General features: G+C 46.1%; 1 protein-coding gene across 1 annotated transcript; it reads right to left on the bottom strand.

The window, feature by feature from the left end:
* Positions 1-601: 601 nt before the first annotated feature.
* CUNH1orf167 (chromosome unknown C1orf167 homolog) lies at positions 602-19,564 on the bottom strand. The gene is made up of 20 exons (XM_042051415.1): positions 19,467-19,564; positions 14,498-14,541; positions 13,709-13,925; positions 13,357-13,532; positions 12,784-12,881; positions 12,244-12,430; positions 11,637-11,818; positions 11,148-11,334; positions 10,748-10,970; positions 9,986-10,155; positions 9,723-9,873; positions 9,180-9,322; positions 8,449-8,657; positions 7,562-7,706; positions 5,086-5,353; positions 4,412-4,520; positions 3,964-4,168; positions 3,728-3,863; positions 1,714-1,824; positions 602-990 (listed from the first exon to the last, which is right to left on the bottom strand). The coding sequence occupies exons 4-20, from the start codon at positions 13,419-13,421 to the stop codon at positions 931-933; spliced, it is 2,649 nt and encodes an 882-aa protein (XP_041907349.1). The 5' UTR covers positions 13,422-13,532; positions 13,709-13,925; positions 14,498-14,541; positions 19,467-19,564; the 3' UTR covers positions 602-930.
* Between the last annotated feature and the right edge of the window lie 143 nt (positions 19,565-19,707).

Genomic DNA, 19,707 nt, shown 5'->3' with positions numbered 1-19,707 from the left:
TCAAAGCTGCCACAGGCTAGGAAAATGACCTTGGGGCAATTCCCAGTGGGATTTCAAGATCCCCACCATGCTGTGAGCATCTCTTTCAAACAAGCCAAGGAAGAAAAGCCTTTTCCAGATTCTTCAGACCCTCTTGTTACAGCTGGCTGAGACTTGGCTCATATATCCAGGGTAATTACAGGGCATCAATCACAGAGGCAAGTAATGGGAAGGCTGGGGATCAGACACGCCTGTCTTGCCTCAGCAAAGCTTTTGGTGCTCAGCTGTTCCCAGCAGGTTTCTGCATCCCTTGCCCATTCAGCACAGAAATGAACCAGCAGGAAGCAGCCAGGAGGTTGGCCACCCACTGAAAGGCTTAATGAAGAGCTGATAGACCTAGACAGGGGGAGGAGGTGGGAGCCATGTGGAAATCTGCTCCCCCAGGGTAAAAGCCAAATCTAAAACTAAAGACCTGTGTTTGCACCTACCCAATCCAGACTTTGGAATCAACAGGACCTAGCACCCATAAACTCCTGCTCATCTCTAAGACTCTATTTGCATACTCCCCCCTTGACACCAAGCTCCTGTCCAGGGAAAAAACACTGAGTAAAAGGAAAGCCTATAAGGTGTTTTTTTGACCTTTAATCAGAACTCCAGCAAAAGCAGGGTCCAGAGGAGAAGAGAATGCAACCTCACAACAACTGGGAGTAACTTCTCCATTTGTGCTGCTACGGAGGTAGGATACAAGTCCTTTAAAGAGGACCTTTCACTAGGTACCATCTCTTCCTGGTTGTTCTTTGGCTGTCATCCTTCTGGCCTGCAGCACTGTTTTTGTCATAAGAGCAGAGTGTTCTCTTTCTTGATGGCCCAGGACCAGCTCTTTGTTGTGACAGGAGCCGTATCCTCCACATGTCCTTAAATGAGCAGCAGCTGCAGGCAGGCCTACTCCAGTCAGCAGGATCCTTTGTCCTTGCACTGGAATGCTGTGAGCTGCTGCCACCTTCCAAAGGCCTGAAAGAAGAAAGTGGACAAATCAAACACTTGAGTTGCCCTTGGGGGGCTGCAGCCATTCTCACAGAACCCGTAAACATACAGCTTTCCTTCTAGCAAGGGCTCTGCCAGCTCCCTAACCCTTCACTCAAAACCCCTCCCTGTCTTTCCTGGAGCCAGTATGGGGCATGCAGAGTACAAATCAATGTGAGAAAAGAAAGACCAATGCTTCCTCTGCCCTCTATTTTCAGTACCTGCTCCTGTCTCCTTAAAGGAGGACCTAATCCTGCATGACCCTTACAGAGCCAGGCAGAGGAGCACACTGGATATGAGTTCTAGGCTTTGCTCGCTGAAATTCATAGTGATTTGCTTGCCCCTGGGTGCAAATCAGCACAGTCCTCCTGCACCAGTGTGGAGCCTGTTTCTTCCCTGAGTGGGGTCTCAAGAGGCAGGGGATTAGAGGATTAACATCACTAATAACAGCAGGGAAGGGGGCACGTGTCAGGGGAACTGACTCCTGACACAAAGCTTTGAAAAACACCCATAGATGAACCCATGTAAAGCTGGAAGCTTTTTTCCTTTTTTACTGGCAAGTCCCATTCCTTGATGTATTCAACTTCTCCCTAATTCTCCCTAAGCAAGTGCATTGTGCAGGGAGAGAGATACAGGGAACACCAGTTGTCCATCTGGGGTGCTTTTTGTACCACTGAGGTCCACTGAATTGAAGCAGTCATAAATGCTTACCTGAGACAGGAGGCTCTTGGCTTCCTCCTCCAAAAGTTTCTGCACCACGCAGCTTTGCAAATATCTCCGTCTCCACACCCTCCAGGCCTTTTCTATCAGCTGCTCCTGGTCCTGCCCGGAAAAGAGGCAGCGCACAGATTAATTGGGCTCTGACAGGCAAATTACCTCACCTTCCCTCCAGTCCCACCTTGTTCCAGTTGCTTTCCTGGGTCCCTCTTAAATGACTTTGCATTGGTAACAAACAGAGCTGACTAATAACAGAGCTCTTGCTGAACTACTGTCTCTTGCAGATAGTGTGGCTAATTAAGTCCCAGTACCCTGGGGAGAGAACAATGTCCCATTGTGCTCCAGCACAGCTCCTCAGTGACTATGGAGATGCCCACATTATACAGGCATCATCTTGTTACCTGGGCTAGAGCACATCTCACACAGCTAATGCCCAGGAACCAGGCAGAATATGGGTGTAAGCAGAAGGGGAAGCCAAATGACAGCTCTTGGTAAACTGTGGACACCAGTGGGATGTACCAAGAACACAGATGAGGACAAAGATAATAGTAATTCCTGTGAACCTTTTGCACAGTCTACAGACAATCTAGACAAATCCTGTTCCAGCTTCCCATCTGTAAGGGCAAAGCACAACTAAGTCTGTGGATATGCCAGTCTGTCAAGCTGGCATTTAGGAAGAACAATGAAAAAACTAGCCACAGCAGCAAACCAGGATTTCTGGTGCACACTGGTACTTATGAAACCCCAAGGTCTCATCTCCCAGGATGTATGTGAGGCTACAGGCGAAGCAGGCTTGCCCAGTAACACCCATCACTGCCACCCCAGTGGCACCAGAAACTTTCGTCTCCTGCACGCCTAGGAGAGGAGAGTTTTCTCCCCACCTTATCCCGAAATTCAGGAGATCTTATGTCCTCGGAGGTCAGATTAGGAAAGTACTGAAAAAGCCATCGTACAAAAGATTGAACTGGATTTTTAGGGTATTCATGCCCAGTACAAGAAAGGTAGCTTTGAACTTGGTGGTATATTTCTCTATGGTGTGCAGAAACGTCAGATCCCATTATGAAAGCAACACCACAAACCCTCAGCCCCAAATCGTTAAAAAGGAGAGAAAAGAAAGATTGCACTGGCACCAGCTTAAGACAGGAGCCCCTAAACCAGCAGGGAAATACTCACCAGAATTCTGGATTTACCACAGGAAAGCAGGTCCGGAGAAAAAAAACATGCAAGAAGGGTCTTCTGCTTTCCAGCCGTTCCCTCGCCACGTGGTGTGGGGGAGGGTACAGGCTGAGGCTCTGGGCTCGATGTTACACAAAAAGTAACAGCTCGGAACACAGAGCTGGCACAGCAGGACGTGCAGAGCTAACTCCAGCAGACACAGCTGCCGGACACTCTAAAAGTCTCTCAGAACCGGGGCTCAGAGAGAGCACGTTGGGCGCCAAATGTGGATGGTATCTTTCAGCTTTTTACTGGCTAGGCTAGTGGTTTAATGCCTTAGAAAGCCTCGAGCAGCCTAGAGAGGTAGCACGGGCAATCTAGCACTTTAGTAGCTCTAAAATCAGTACCTGTATCAGCTGCAAAGCAAATACCATCAGCAGAAGCAAAGAGGGAGAAATATAGCTCTCTACTCGCTCAATTTCCCACAGTTAGAAGCTTTCAAAAGAAGCAGACAACAAGAGACGTTCACAGGAAGATAGCTGAGCCAAGAGAGGGCGGGGTCTTCCTCGATCATCTCTTTTATTAGGAGAAGGGGACAGGGGAGGACTGGGGGCGGACCCGGGGTGACCGGCCAATCAGACACTGCTAAAGAGTTTGAGTTACGTTTGGTTTTGCCCCTGCTTAGAACAAAGGAGCTCAGAGCACGTGGCAGAAGCAAGTGTCTTTGGGAGGGGAAACTCAGAGCAGGCAGCAACACCAGGTCTCATCTCCCAGGATGTATGTGAGGCTACAGGCAGAGCAGGCTTGCCCAGTAACACCCATCACTGCCACCCCAGTGGCACCAGACACTCACCAACACCTGAGCCAGTATCACCACCCTGCTAGCTTCCCTCCACTGATGCCATCCCCTTGCCAGACAGAGCAGTCTCCTGTCATGCTGGCATTGGTGCAGTACCACTGTGTGATGCCACCACCTCAGGTATTTCCTCCTGCAGGCAAAGGAGGCAAATAAGCTTTACCAGTCATACAATGGAGCCCTTCCCTGATGGTATCAGCAAGAGGAAGCCCAGAGCCCTCCACTCCACTTACCCAAGCCACTTCTTATCCCACTCCTCCAAGTCCACCTCTGCTGTGTTCTCCTGGATCCTTGCATGTGCACGAGAGGGTCCTACCACATCACGTCTCTCCAGCAGCCTTTCAGCCCTGTTTTGGTTCCTGTAGATCACCAGCCAGCGCTGAATGGTACTGGGAAAAAGTCCAGTTGGTGCTGAATCTTCTCTGCCTCTTCTGCTTTCTAAGAAACAAAAGAGGACAGGAGCTAGCCTTGGAGCTAGAGAGGGAGAGATCAAAGCTGCCATGAGGCCTTAGTCCTTTGACTCCTGAACACAGAAGAAACCCACTGAGTTTGATTGCCATGAGCTCCTAGTCCACAGAGGAATCCCAGTCATTTAGCTGGTAAACACTAATCCCCTTCCCTCCTCACTCACACTCCCCACATGGCCCTGTGAAAGGAAGAGAGGAGGGAAAATCATCTTACTCGTGGACCGAGAGAGAGACATCTTCCTGCTTTTCCTAAAACCTATGAGGGTATTGCACTGCCGTAAGCATTGGGAAAAGGCAGCTGCTCTGGTCCAGTAGTTGCACGCCTGCAAACAGAAATAACACAGCTGCAGCCAAGAGTAAACACAATGCACACAGCACTCACACAAACCAGTCTTAGAGAGACAGGCTCACAACTCTGCAGGTAGCTTAATGTGCTAGACCCCAGGCTGGAAACTGCACAGATGAGATCCCAGCAGGACTGACTCAGCCCTTCCAAATCAATCGACCTCTTTGTAGTTTGCTAGCTGTGAGTCTTTTGAAAAAAGCTGCAACTCTGACAGCTCACTCTGCTCTGCAGGGACAGTGATTATCCCATCTCATCTTAGAGCAGAGAGGAAGGAGTGCTCTCATCTCTCTGGTCAAAATGTCTCCCTTCCTTATTGCTGTACTCCATATGGTTGCTGCAATCAGTGCCAGATTATGGTGATGAAGTTGTGTGCGCAGTCTGTGAAGAAGTTCACAGCAGGGACTAAGCAGTCACCACAAATCAGAACGGGTTTTTATACAAGCCTTGTCACACTATCTCAGTGCCTCATGACTCACTGAGTCTTCATGAGGGAACAGACAGTTAATAGTAACTGTCTCATAGGGAACTTTATCTTCTCTTACTTGTTTGACAGTAGTCACAGATCCCAGGCGCAGGGCTTGCTGTCCTCTTGCAGCCACTCGCCAGCGGTGACAGGCTTTACCTGGAGAGGGCTCCTGCCACTTGTGGTTTCTCCCTCCTGGCACCCGTTTTTCAGCTCTCAAGAGTTTGTCCCTCCACTTAGTAAAGCTCACAACAAGGAGACGGTGCTCTCTGACTCTTTTAAAATAAGAGAGAGCTTCATGCTGCCTCAGTCTACATGCAGTGACCTGGGCCCAAGTGACAAGGCACCTGAAAAGCAGTTAAAAGCACAGAAAAGACACAGATGCCTAAAGTCACAATTCCATGTCAGACCAAATTCCACCTTCTCCCCTGCCCCGCAGTGTCCCACATAAATGATCAAAGCAAGCCAAAGAGCATTCAACAAGAAAAATGCCTGTTCCTATTATTCCTTCTGCAATGAAGATTTATGCATTGTTCCCTATGCCACTTATTTTTCCAGTGCCTTATCTTTGGGAGGTGCAAGTTCAGACTCTTCAACTACAGTGTCTTTCTGCTGAAAACCTGCCATCATTTTACTTTAGGTTCCCAGCACTGCTACCTCACACCTACTCAAACCCCAAGAGAATGTCTGCTTCCCTCTGGCCATTTTAGCACTTCCTCCTCTTCAAAGGCGTCTGCAAACTGAATCCAATCTTACACTGTGCTTTTCCTTTGCCTACAAAACAAATGCTTTTCCTAGCCTGCCTTGCTACTACACATACTGGATCCCTCAAAAAAAAAACCAAACAAAACCCAGAATTTAATTAGTCAGTCTTCAATCTATTTCTGTGCTAGCAGCTGACCTGAAAGATGGTGTTTGATGAAGGCTTTTTCATTATGGGTTGAAAACAAAACTGCTAAAATCTCCTTCAGCATAGAACCCAGCAGATGCCTTAAGTCTGCTTGCAGCATTTATGACAGCAGCTTGTTGTCAAGATTCAGATTTTGTTTCTTGGCTGTCACAAACTAAGGCCCTGTAAGGCCCTATGTATGTGGGATGTACAACTAGAATCTTTATGGAGACAATTTTATTCCAAAAAATCAACAACTTCAGGAGTTACTATTACCAGCACTGTAAATCTGCACCCACAATAATCCCTCTGTATCTTGCAGGCTGATGCACCAGAAGCCAGTCTTCCTCTGCAACCAGAGAATCCAATCTGCTTTTAACTCCTGGCTTATCCTTTTGGTTCCTTGTTCCATTTGGACCTTCATTATGCAAATCACCCCACTGCAGCATAAGGCAGAGGTGTAAATATCCTGTGCCTGGCAGGCTTTTTGGAAGATCAAGAGAAGCTATTGCAGGTTATCCTAGCATGAAAAATGCCCCCCTCAGAAGAGACAGGGCCTGTACCATATACAGGTGAGAAATTAGAAGCACTCTCTCATCAAAGGAGACTCAGAAGGAAGATTAATGGGGAGACAGACTCAACAGCAAGGAGCAACATTATGGGCTTCTCCCAAATACAATTCCCACGAGGGAGCCACACAGATGGATTTGCAGAGGAAAATGCAATTGGGTGGCATAAGTGCAGAGTTTAAACATCACAGCCACCAAAGTTTTAATGGGTTTTTAGTTGCTCTTTCCTCTGCAGATCTTTGTGTCCTCTCAGTCTGAACCTGCAGTTCCAAAGAAAACCTGCTAGGGCCAAACCTGCACTTCTCATGCCTCAAATGAACCCTTGGCATAAATAATCTTATTCATTCTTATCCTCCTGAATTATTTCAAAGAAACACCTCAACAATCCTGGTTCACTACAGCTGGACACTTCTCTGCACTTCAGGCAGGCACTGGTCTCATACAACATAAACCACAAACAAAACTGTTTTCAATGAGAAAGCCACTGAACACAATTAATTCTTGTGTTTTCAGGATCTGCAACATAAGATTCAAAGACAGACTACAGCTTCACCTATACTGTAATAACACCAAGATGAGTTGAATATCATGGTTCTCCCTTCATAAGCTTTATACTGCTTTGCCGCAGGAACAAACTGAACTCAATTTTTCACATTAAATAAAATCAACACACTGCGTCCAGAATCCTAAGAGACTCAGATTCGTAAACATCAGATCTCTGTAAGACCTCTGCCCACTATTCCTTCCAGCAAATACTAAGTGAAATGAGGCTTTCAACTTTTAAACTACACAAATTTGTTTGCATCTCTCCCTCACTTAGTGTACAAATACCACCCTGCACAACTAAGACTGAATACAAGTTCTGGAAAGAAAAGAATTTTTGAAAGACAAAAATGAGGTGGGGTGTGAGGCTATAAGTAAGAGATCCCTTAAAATAGACACATCCTCAGAGAAGCGCTCCTACAGAAGCTCCATTTACATATCAGCTATGCACACTTTCAAACCCAAGCTCTGCTCTGAATACAGTGGATACTACTACGTAAATTGTTCTTCAAGCAGAGCTTCCTTTAGCAATGCTTTGAGAGCAAGAAACAAACCTGTGCAGGAGAAAACGTTCCCAGAATAAAACAGCATATCTCTGCTTCCTTGTTTGGTAATACCATGTCTGCAGGACCAGCCTCTTCTTCTCCTGGCAGCTGTGCCGAGCCCATCGCCGCTGCAGTTCTCTCAGAACACGCTTCCCTGGGAGAGAACACACCTTCCTGAGCTCAGCCCAATGACTGTCTCCATTGCAGAGTCCAGACAAGAGCAAAGAATACATCTCCTGCAAACACCAAATGGGACCAAACTTGCTAAGATTCCCTGTCCTCTCTTTACCAGCTAAAGAGACTTTTCAATTCACCTTGTAGTTTTTTGCCTGCAAGGCAGTCAGACCTTCTTTGAAATTTTCCCTGCAAGAGATCACAGATCACTTCCACTCTTATCTGCAAGGCAGTTTTCCATTAAAAATTGGGAGTTTTTCTTCCCTGGCACAGCCTAAGTACTTAAGAGCATATGGAATTCCTTGAGGGATCAGGACTAAGTTTAAGCCACCCCAAAAGATACACCCTGTTTCCGCTGAAGCAAAACCTGACTGCTTGGTCTGAGGAGAAGTGTTCAAACTTGGAATGCTGTATGGAACTCCATTTAACTCCCCAGCTGCTAAAATACACTGCTTGAACACTCTTTTGGTAGTGCAGAGAGAAGTGCCAAAGGAGCATCTTCCCTAATATAAAGCACTACAAAACAGTAGGGCATGGGTCCTGCTGATAGCCAGAAGAATGCAGTCACACATGCACCTACTGACTCCTGGAGTAGTTATGTGCCTTTCCAGAAGAGCACTGCATATAATCACAGCCAAAAGTGTGACTTTCTTCATCCCAACCATTCCCAGAGCTTCCCTCTTCTACAGACACAAGCGATGCAGTGGGATGGGGTAACTCACTTTGCCAGCAAGAATGCCAACGCCACAGAGCATCAGCAGTCATCTGGTGAACATGACACCTGAATCTCTGGTCAACTTCCACTTTCTGGGCCAGTCTCCTTTTCCACAGGCTGAAAGCCATCTGCAAACAATGAACTCCATGTTTTAGGGCTGCTGCTGCTTTTTGGTTCTTATTTTCCATGACCCAGTGGTGCCAGCTGAGAAAGGCTCTGAGAAGGACAAAGGTCACTGCACTGACTGTAGGAACAACTCACAGAGATACACACCCTGGTAGCGGAAAATTTAACAACAAACATATACGCGAGGGAGTTTTGGAAACACATCTGATCTGTTAACATCCTTTCCCTTTTAAATGTCAGGAGAAATGATGGACAGGACAAGCTGTTGGGAGTAAGGTGTTCTGTCCTGGCTGTGCCAAGGCTGTTGTGCTCTTCATCTTTGGAATCAGTAGAGAGCAAGGCCAGTTCAGTGGACAGGAAGTTACCAGGACTTGTTATCAGCAGAGCTGGGCTTGCTCTAATTTGTGAGGCATCCCATCAAACCAGAAATTACTGTGTTCTGACATAGTCATTTTGAAGCTGGAAAAACCCCAAAATAATGGGCTGCAAAACTCCCACTGAAGACACAAAAAGATAGCTAGAGGAAGAATTTTTTCCTTTTTTTTATTAAAGCAAGTGTAAAGCTTTCGAAACAGAGAGCTTTAGGAAACTTATGGAAAGCACAATCCCTACCGAGACAGCCGAATGTGCCTGCAGTACTGCTGGGCCTTTACATGATGTCGAGTTCGAGCTGACCAGACAATGAAGCACCTTTGCAGGCAGTATTTCTCTTCTTGCTGCCAACAACTCCTCACCTTCTTGTCAGAACTGCAGCCCTGTAATCCAGAAAGGCCAAAAAGGGCCTTGAACTGCTGTTATATCACAGTTACTCCACACAGCTCAGCTGCCTCTCCTTGCCACTGGGACTTCTGTGATTGCTCGGCTCTGTTGCTAACCCACAAACCCCACATGAACACCCAGACATGAGGCTCTAACACATCCCTTTTAAATCCTTGACACCTGCCCCACTTCCACTCAGATGACAAATGGTAGGGAAGAGTTACCCTGAGAAAAGTTTCAATCTCCCAACTCTTCTGTCTGAGAGAGAACAAAAAAGACAAAACAGCAGTGAGACCTTCCATATGCTGATATGGAAACCCAAAGGCTCTTTGCTAAACTTGGCTATGCAGAAAACACTTGTATATTTACATTTTACACAACACTTTCGAGCCTCACCTCTTCCCATGCAGAGTAACTGGTGAGAGGCTGGGAATTATTATCTGGACTCTGCAACACCAAAGACTGGAACTGATTCCCCACAAACCAATTTCTTCTGCAAGACGAAAGCGTCGGGTGAGGAGGGAAAGAAAGAAGAAGATAAAGTCTCCTGGAAGGATGGTGTGAAATGACATGAGGGATTATCCAGAGGCAAGGGATTCAGACAGTCCAAACAAGGGGTCGCTCCTACCAGCATCCCAAAAAACCAGTCTCCAACTCACCCAGATCCAGGGAAGGAGGTCTGCAAGCACAGCTCCCCACCCAGCTCAGCTGGCAGCTCTGTGCACTGGTGGAATTGCAGGAAAGAACTGTGACACAACATGTGTGTGACGTCCTCAGCAGTCAGAAGGGAGGAGAAGCTGTGCTGGCTGCTGTCACTAAGACTGCATTCCTGCAGGTATGAAGGGAGGAACACGCTGTGAGGTGAGTGTTCTCACAGTGCAAGCACTCAGCTAACAGTTTGGACCATGCAATTTACGCCCTTTTTCATCAAGGATTCAGGCAAATCCAGAATGCATCCAAAGGAACTGCAGGCTAGCAAGGACACCTCTAGAGTGCGAACATATAAGTGATGGGAAAGTTATTTCTATACTACTAATTTCCATATTGAATGCAGAAATACATGTATTTCTATACTGAGAGAAGGGGAAATGGGCATATGCACTGTCTCAGTGAGGAAGCTCTTTATATCTCATCCCTTCCACCTTGCAGCCACAAACAGAAGCAAGTGTACAAGGGAACCTCACTAGCTCAGCACCTTCCCACATCTCTAACTGATGAACCAGAAAAGGCACAGAGAGCATTGACTTTACACTTTCAGATTACATTTCAGCTTCAGGACCCCACAGATTCAGTGCTCTTCAGCACTAAGTTTAAAGCACAGTTTGCTGATGACAGTATCATGTTGAAGCAGAAATTTTCCCCTGAAAAATCCCAGCAATTTAATATCTCAGAGCAGTCTGGGTGTATCAAGATTTTCTCACCTTTTCCAGTGAGCTTTGAGAGGTCAGAGTAGCTGGTGCACTGCTGCCAAAGCCAGATGATGTTGAGAGGTCCTCAGAAGACAGCATGGCAAGAGGTTCCTCATAGACAGATCTATGCAACTGCTCAGAACATTGTTCAATTGTCTTCAGCATGAGATACTTTTGGTGCCATAATTTCAGAGTTTTTCTGAGTTTACACTGCTCCAAAGTCTGAGAGAAAGAACTGAGACAGAAGATACTGAGACAGTAAAGTGACAGAAGAAGAACACCAGAGGGGGTGACTAGCACAGACATGATGGACAATAGATGGGGTAAAAGCGGTTCTTGCAAAAGGTTCAGAAAGTCAAGTGGACACTACTAATGGGGCCAGGGCTCCAGTGACTGGCTCTTCTGCACTCACTCAGCTTTGTGATGCTCACACAGCCTTGTTTTCCACAGCAGATACACTCTCTGCAGCTTCAGTTTTTGGCGGAAGTCATCAAAAGAGTAGACTGTTTTCTCCAGAAACTGTCTCTCTCCAGTCCATGATGTCTGATCTTCATGCCTCTTTGTCACAGTCTTGTCAGCTACTGAGCTTATAACTGCTCCTGAACCAGTTACATAAAGGAACAAGAGATCGTTTGTCTCCAGGCATTCCAACTCAGCCCATTCCAACCCTCAAACTGCTTCTTTTCAGCAAGGTTTAAGAGTTTCTGTTTGGTTTATGAAGCAGAGCAACAAATCTACCTTTAGCTTCACTGACATGCCCAGAACTAGCCCACTCTGGTTTGTTCATATCCTGTATCATCTGAGCCCCTCTGTTTTCAGGCTGTTTTCAGTGTAGAAGAAGAGAAGAAGGAGCCTAAGCACCTCCAAAGTTTAGATTCTGCACAAACCCCAAGCTGCTCACCATAATGCCGCCTCCATTGTAGGAGGAAGAGGTTCACCACTGCCTGCTTATCACCTCCTCTGGTCTGCAGCATCACAACCCACTGCTGGAAGTGCTTCCTCAGTGATGCTGCTCTGAGATAAGCCAGGTTGCTCCTGTCAAGTGCCTTCTGCTCAACAGTCTCCTTCCATGTACTGAAGCACCTGAGAATATAAAAAGAAAATGCTGAAAAACACTTCTACAAGCTTATGTGTCTTCCTGAGGCTGGGTTTAGTTCAGGAAAGACAGACAGAAGCTGTCCCCTGAGCTTCTGTTCCTTTATTTCAGTAACAAGCCACTGTCATGCTTAGAGCACAGCAGCACAGTGACTGGTCTCGGGTTTGGCCTTTCAGGACATCAGAAGTCAGGACAAGAAATTTTTGGCAGTGCACAGGAGGCAAGTCGTAACATCTCTGGCCACAGGAGTTCCTTTTCATGTTTCTACCCCTACTTTAATCTTTACTAATTCTTAAAACAAAAGGATAGATGGCTTTAAGACGGAACAACTATTACTGTCTGGGTTGGCTCTGTTATTCTTTGTTCACAGCGAACATATTTTTCACATGAGAAACAGACCTCATCAACTCACCGGGAGACCAAGTGTCTTTGGATTTGAGTTGTCAGTGTTAGAATCTGTTTCATTTCCAAGCTTTGGGAATGCCACAGCCAGAAAATGTTTTGTAGCTTCTTCTTTTCTAGCAGAGCACGGGCTTCCAAAAGCCTGGCTTCCTCTTTGCTCAGCAGCTCCTTCTGCAGGCACCACAGTCTGAAAGCTACTGTGTCGCAGGGCAGGAAGAGATTGACAGGAAGAGAAATAATAGAACTTCAACAACTTAGTGTCACACAGCAAACATTCCCTAGCTTAACTCCAAGCTGCCAGAGAAAGGACACTTAAGGAAGGCAGCTCACGTTGCTGGAGCAACACATGCTGCAGCTTAATTCATACAAGGAATAAGGCAAAAGGTGTATGACATGGTGAGTGGCCATCCTCTCACCATCACAGATACTAGCCCAGCTACTTGCACGATCACGTTCTGAAAGAGCTCAAAACAACTAGACACAAACCAAAAAAACTGATGAAACAGCAATTATCTCCAAGCTGTTCCAAGGCTATGGAATGTGTGCTTACCAGCCAGCCGTCTGATGTCTCTGATTGCTTCAGCTCTCCAGCAGAACTCCTCTCCTCTCTGCCTATGACGAAGCTGTGTCCACAGTTCTCCCTCCATCCTGAAAGAGCCACAAGCATGCCTCACATCCAGCTGTCCCAAGAGGCACTCAGAACAGAATCCAGGGCTTTCCTCTCTCTTTTTGTCTCAACTTGTTCTTCTGCCTTCAGAATCAGAAGGCTCAACAAAAGGCTTTTGACACCTCTACTGTCAAACTACTACTAGAGACTGCAATATTGCCTCATTCCAACCTCATTTACACCAGTATCACATATGCAGGTGATAGCTGAAGCCAAGAATTAGTACAGGAGTATTTCTGTCAGACACTCAAATCAGACTGCAAACACTGGTGCACAGAAGCTCTGAAATAGGATTGTTTGGTTTTTAACACTAAACTATTAATTCTTGCAGTGTTCATCCACAGCAACGCATCCAAGGACATGGAAACAAGTCTGCTATCATTTGAAAAAAGATTTCCCTGTGTTTGTGAACCTCCCCTCGTCCAAGATAACAGAAAGAGAACACTCTATGCTTACCTACGAGCCTGCTCCGCTTCCTTTGAGTATCCTGTTGTAAGCTGATGCCGAGCTGAGGTTGTCATAGTTGCTGATCTTCCTAGTCCAAAAATCCCTGCTGATGAACTTTGGGTACAGGAGTAAGGCTCAGGCTGCAGAGCTTCCTTCTTGCTTTGTTTTGCCACAGCTTCCTTCCACTGAAGAAGAAACCACACTATTAGAACAACCTGCAGACAGAGTATGGGTACCAGGGTCTACATCACTGAATTTCACACAGGGTACCCCTTCCTCCTCCCTATCCAAACAGGATTTGTGCCTTCTCTGAGTGCACAGCAGAAAGCTCATGGCACCACTGACCCTAGCCAGTGCTCACCCTCTGGAAGCTGGCAGCTAGCAGACTTGAAGCATGTCTCTGCTGGCCCACCTCCAATTGTGTCCTCCTCTGGTGCACAGCCCACTGCAGAGCACCTAGGCCCTTCTGAAGCAGCTGGTGTCTGTAAAGCTTCCTGGCTGCCCTCTTGGAAAGGATATGTCTCCTCCAGGCTTGAAAACACCTTGTTAGGATTTGTCTGTCACACAAGTGCTGGAAACTTAAAAACAAAAAGCAGAGGTGAGTTCCAGTTAACAGAAAGGAAAGTTAAACCAGCCAGGAGGTGGCAATCAGAGTTCAGCCATCACATTGTAAAGAGGTTATTTCAAATCATTCTCTCTAAAGAATGGAAAACATGCAATCTCACACCAAATTAAGGAATCACTATTGCTAAACTGGTAACAACCTCATTCACATCTTATCCACAAATTTGAATTCCACCTCATAGATAAGTCTAGCTCTTGATTTTCACTATCTGTGCAGTGAGCACACTGGAATTTGCTGTACTGAACAGTAGCATTGATGGTACCAACACTTCTTCATTGCTAGCAACAACGAAGGCTGAATTTAGAAGATAGAATTGAAAAGATACAGAAATTATTTTTTAGATCATGCTTCATTCTAAATGGCAACCCCTTGAAAAAAAGCAGATGCAGCCCCTCTGCCAACCACGGCAGATTAATGTAGGCTAAGTCCTAAACCCAAATGTTCCCAGGGACATGGCTCCTTAGCCACTTTCCAGAAGTGCTCCTCTGTTAACTACCAGCACACTCAAACACAGAGTCTTTTTACCTTTGCTCATTCACCTTCAATGACCAGAAGCTGTTCTTTGAGATCTGCAAACAGACAAAAGACAGTAGTTCACAATTATTCACACTGCTCCACTCTATTGAAGAATTTGTCTTTGTGGCACACATCATTTTGGATGGAGCAGGGCTGCCTCAAGGCCGCGTATTATGTCAGATGCCTTGGATACTGCTCCCACACCATTGCTCTGTGAATATTCTTACATACTTCAGTCATGAAAAAGCACAAAAAGCCTGAAATCTCAGGGCCCTGCAACAATGCACAGAGTAAAAACCAGTTTAATGCTTTCCCTTGGCATGCAGATCAGAGAATATAAAAAGGTGTTTACATTCCCAAAAACAACCAAGTTGACAAGCTGGTCTTTAGGAAGAAGCATGTGAGATGGAAAGATGCATACACTGGGCTGAAGCAGGACTGTAAGAGACGAGATCTGGCCATTCAGTGACAAGATAAAACTATAGGACAAGCATCCCCATCACTTGTACCTCAACTCTGCACCTCTAGCAAGTGGCAGAAACAAGCACAAGTAATACCTGTGAACAAGGATGCTTCACAGTGAGCACACCCTCACCTCTCTGGGCACAGTTTTCTGTGTCTGGCTCCCTTCTTCACAGCACCGTGGCTCTTTGGCATTCCTCTCTACAGAACATTCTTCAGACTGCTCGAGATTGCCATCAGCTTCCAAATTCCTCCAGCTGCTTTGGTAGGAGTATTTGTTTCTCCTTCCTTTTCTGCTTATGTTCATACAATCTACATCAGAATGTTCATTAAAACCTTCTTCAGCCGGCATACCCAAAGGACTGGACTGGCTGCTGCCCACTGCAGCTGTTCTTCTGGCTGCTTGTGGTCTGGAGTCACACACCTCTTCTGACTCTTTGCTGCACTTAACACAAGAGTTGTTGACTTCTACAGTTTTAACACTAAGCTGCTGGCCTGGTCTAAACTCTTTATCTCCAGGAGGAGAAGCGATGCTCACACACACTTCCGTAGGAGTCCCACAAATGCCTAAACCGACATTCATCTGAGCCCCTCCCAAATCTGTCTCCAGTAACACCTGCAGACCCTCTGCATAGAGACTGGCTGGAAGGTCTTTCTTCCAAGACTCAACACATGGAGACGCCCCATTAGATGTCTCTTCTCCTTTAATAACCCTTCTGGGAGAATTACTTTTTCTGTGAACATAAAGACTGCCAGTTTCCAGAGACGGCTTTATGAGGGACTGGCATCTGAAGAAAGGGGAACAACTGAAGGAGGAATCTGCTTCTGTGTCCACTAGCCTGCCAGAGCCCACTCCAGAAGCAAAGGTTTGTGGTTGGATGCCACCTGAAATTTTGGTTCTCCATGTGTTTGAGCCAATGTATCCACATCTGTGAGAGACAGAGAGAGGCTCAGCACGACTGAAGTCCCTTGTCACTGCACTAAGGCTCCAAACTTTAGCAAATGGGACACCCCATTTCAATCTTGCCTGATCAGCACTGGTTTTTACTGCAGCTAGCTGTTCTCCCATGGTCAGGATACTGGGACCTAAATCATCAGGAGCAAAGCCTGAATGACCAATGACTGGAGAAGACTCGGGCTCCAGAGGGAGGGAGCCCCGTATCCCCATCAATGCACTTTCTTGCTTAAGCCTCTGGAGTGAACAGTACAAGCTAGCAGAAATCCATGAGGATTGCAAAAGAGACTGAAAAGACTCCAAACTAGATGGATCAAGATTCCCCAGGGTCAGGGCTGAACTATCACAGGTGTTCACACTTTCACTTGAGCGCCTTAAAGAAGGACCCACCACTAATTCATGCCTAAGAGGGGAATCTGCAGCATGAGATGACAAACATGCATTGACCAGTAAAGGGTTCACAGGATCCATACAAGAAGCAGCATAAAGCTGATGCTGTTTGTTTTCTACTGGATAGTCACAATTCTTGTTTCTTCTTTCTGAATAGTGAAGGTGAACAGTGTGTATGGAGCAGCTACCAACTGCCTTTGCTTCCTGATGGTGTTGTTGAGGAAAGTCAATACTCTCACTCCTTCTCCCTTCTAAACCACAAACCTCAAGGTGCAAGGTCTCTGGGGGAGATTCACAGCAGAGAGCACTGACAAAGCAAGATGGGGGACTCTATGAGCCACACACTTAGACCTGTGCTGCTGCAGCCTAGGGCACAGACTATTCTGCTGCAGCAAACAGGAACTGGAGAACTGGCTGGCAGTGTCCAGGAACAGCTGAGAAGGGCAGGAGAGATTAGTCTGTCTCAGACAGGGGTCTCTTCCCATCTGACAGAGGTGTGGTACACAGCTAGCCCTGTGCTGCTGTCTCTGGGCTTACACCGAATGCTGCAACCTCAGGCCAGGGATGAGAAATGTCTACTCGACTTCTAGTGCCCAAATACAGACTGAAATTCATGTTCTTCTGAATGTTTCTTTGCTCTGAAGAAAAAGAAGAAGAAATATAAGCAAAACACCATGTGTACTTCCTATCTCGCCTAGTTTGCTAAAGCCTTTGGGTACCTCCCTTGTGAATTTCTTGTCTCTGATCCACCAGCCTCAGTCCTGAAAGTGTTATGGACACTATTCTCTTCCTGTTTTTCAGCAGACAATCACATCTGGCAGAGCAGGAATGATTGAAAGGGACTGATTCAGTTCTCAACAAAAAACCTGGAAAACAAAGACTTCCAGCATTATACACCTGCAGCCTCAGAAAGAATTTGTTGCTAGCAAGGCTGAATTATCCTGCTGCCAAGACAAGGTAGTATGTAGCAGCTTTTCCTGGATGTTCTATATCCAGATCTACATGACACCAACCAACAACAGGTCTAAAAAAAAAGTTTTCACAGAAGTCAGAGCAACATGATTCCAGCTGGAGTACAATGCTTACCCCTCATCACTTACGGGAAATCCAACTCAGATCTCCTCCACATTCATATTTTCTTCAGGGCTTGTGGGAAAGGTAGGGCCTTGACTTGAAATTCTCTTTAACTGCTTTACAAGTGAAAATTTGTTCACATGCTACAGCCCTGCAAAGGTTCAAGGCTACACAGACTTATTTCTTCTTGTCTGCACTAAAGGATGAAACCACGTTTACATATCCAGAGAAGCCAGACTGTCCCCTAATCTGGAAGATTTACAGCATTGCTGGGAGACCTAATTTGCAATCTAGCCACTAAGTCTGATGGTTATACATATAACACTCATGCTGAGAATGGATTCTTAAGTTGCTGCTAACAGGTAAGTGCAATTTGAGAGGACTGTGCTTCCATTCCCTCAGATTTTAAAAGCAAGTTGTCAATCACTGTCATTCTAACCACAATTCTTTTCCACCTCTTTTAAAAAATGAAAATGGTATTGTATAAAGACACACACATCTCTATCATCTTAAAACCCCCAGATCAATTTGAGAAGAGACAGCAGCGGCCTATGAAATCAATGCCCATTGTCTTTTTCAAACACACTCTAATCCCAGAAAGCCTCCTGTCAAATTGCACTCTGTTTCCAAGCTGTGTTTATCTCATTCTCTTCTAAGAGAGCATTTGAGGCTGTTTTCCGTTTGTAACAGCTCGTTTTTCCCTCTCACATGCAAACTCCTTCAGTAATCACCACAATCTGGGGAGCAAACACAGTTCCTAAAGCAGCAGGAGACAGTCAGGCAGTGTTGCAATTATCCCTGGAAACTGCTGTTACTGCCTTTCATATATCTCCGAGGGTGCCGTGAATGGAAAGATCCCATTATTTTTTCCAGACAAGTTGAAGTTGGCAACTACAGAGTGAACAGACAAAGCACAGCTGCCTTCCTTAGAGTGCCTATCACTGCATGAAGTATAACCACAAAATGCAGTGCACTCCTTGCATCCCAGAAATACCCAATCGACAAGTAATGTGTCACAAAAGGGTGATTTAAATTGCAAAACGACATAAACCCACCGTGTTTATCAGTGCTGTTTTGCTCTGTGAACACCCAAAACCTGGCTCTGGACTACCTTATGCTCAATAATCTGGACATAATCTATTTTCTTGATAATAATCTATTTTTTTTGATAACTTGTGATTTTTTTTTTAGCTCTCCATTTCAGTTCTTTGTGCTAGGTACCAGGTTCTCAACACATCACCATGGTTATTTCAGGTGGTGTCCTTCACCTCACCCATTCCTAATTTCAGTCTCATTGAGATCTGGAAGAAAAAGCATCCTTTCAAAATCATGTTTGTGTGCCTTCTGAAATTGATGCTCAGGACTTTAACATAACCTCTTTTAAGCAGTAGGGTTAATCTCACTCACAACACGATTTTATGAAGATCTTCTTAGAACTTCTTCTGAGGCCAAAAGAGATACTCAAGGCAAACTGCACATTTTATGAACTGCAAAATCCATGACCAATGGATTTTATATTAGTTTTTATGATTCCAACTAAAACTTTCAATGCATGCTTACTATATACACACTTTGCAGCAACACACCAATGCATTAAAACCTGAAACAAATTCAATTAAGCAAATAAAAATTAAGATGATCAAGTTATTTCTGTTGTTACAAGCAAAAGGAAGTAAATAGCACAGTTCATGAAAAGTAAATCAAGCTCTTTCAAGCAAATGCCATTTCAGCAATATGGTAACAACGCCAGACCCATAATAAGCACATATGCGCTGCACAGAGTGCTTATTTTCCCATCCCTGCAGACCAAGGCTGACCCATTTCATATTCCACGTAAGGGCTAGTGTTTACTCCGAGATCACACTTCAAGTGCCTTAAAAGCAGGTTTTTCCTAAACACTGCTCAGCGTTACAAACCAAACAAACCATCGCTGCTGTCGCATGACGCCTGTGAGATCAACAGGCACATACAGGTGGTCTTCCCTCCCCAGTGCTGCCATCCAAGCACCGGCCGGTGTCCCGGGATGCGGTAGTGGGAGCGAGAAGCCCCTCGCCCACGGCCCAGGCCCCGCTCAGCAACCCCCATTACTCCACTTACCCACTCCGAGAGGCACCGGCTGCACTGCTGGGCCCCGGGGACTAACCACACGCGTCTGAGCCGGCACGTCCTTCGCGGCGATAACCAGCCTCGGCCCCCTCAGCGCCCGCGCCCCGCGCCCGCTCCAGCTGGGGCTCCGTAAGCAGCTTATCCCCGCGATTAGGTTGGTGACCAGGGCTACAGATGGCCGGGGAAAGCCGCTCGGGGCCATGGCTAATTAAAGCCGGGACCCGGCCAGGGA

Source organism: Corvus kubaryi, unplaced genomic scaffold (genome assembly GCF_017639235.1).
Source record: "Corvus kubaryi isolate FWS band 111438036 unplaced genomic scaffold, C.kubaryi_AGA036_p1.0 75, whole genome shotgun sequence".
NCBI lineage: Eukaryota > Metazoa > Chordata > Aves > Passeriformes > Corvidae > Corvus > Corvus kubaryi.
Note: the sequence above shows the minus strand (reverse complement) of the source record. Positions and strands in the feature narration are given on the sequence as shown.

What these genes read in the sequence shown, in the direction of transcription:
- CUNH1orf167 (XM_042051415.1), bottom strand. Translation starts at nt 13,421, where the DNA reads ATGACAACCTCAGCTCGGCATCAGCTTACAACAGGATACTCAAAGGAA. An exon ending in GAAGCGGAGCAGGCTCGTAG is followed by an intron (nt 12,882 to 13,356) that starts GTAAGCATAGAG and finishes TGGCTCTTTCAG; the next exon opens with GATGGAGGGAGAACTGTGGA. An exon ending in ACCTCCTTCCCTGGATCTGG is followed by an intron (nt 9,874 to 9,985) that starts GTGAGTTGGAGA and finishes CCATCCTTCCAG; the next exon opens with GAGACTTTATCTTCTTCTTT.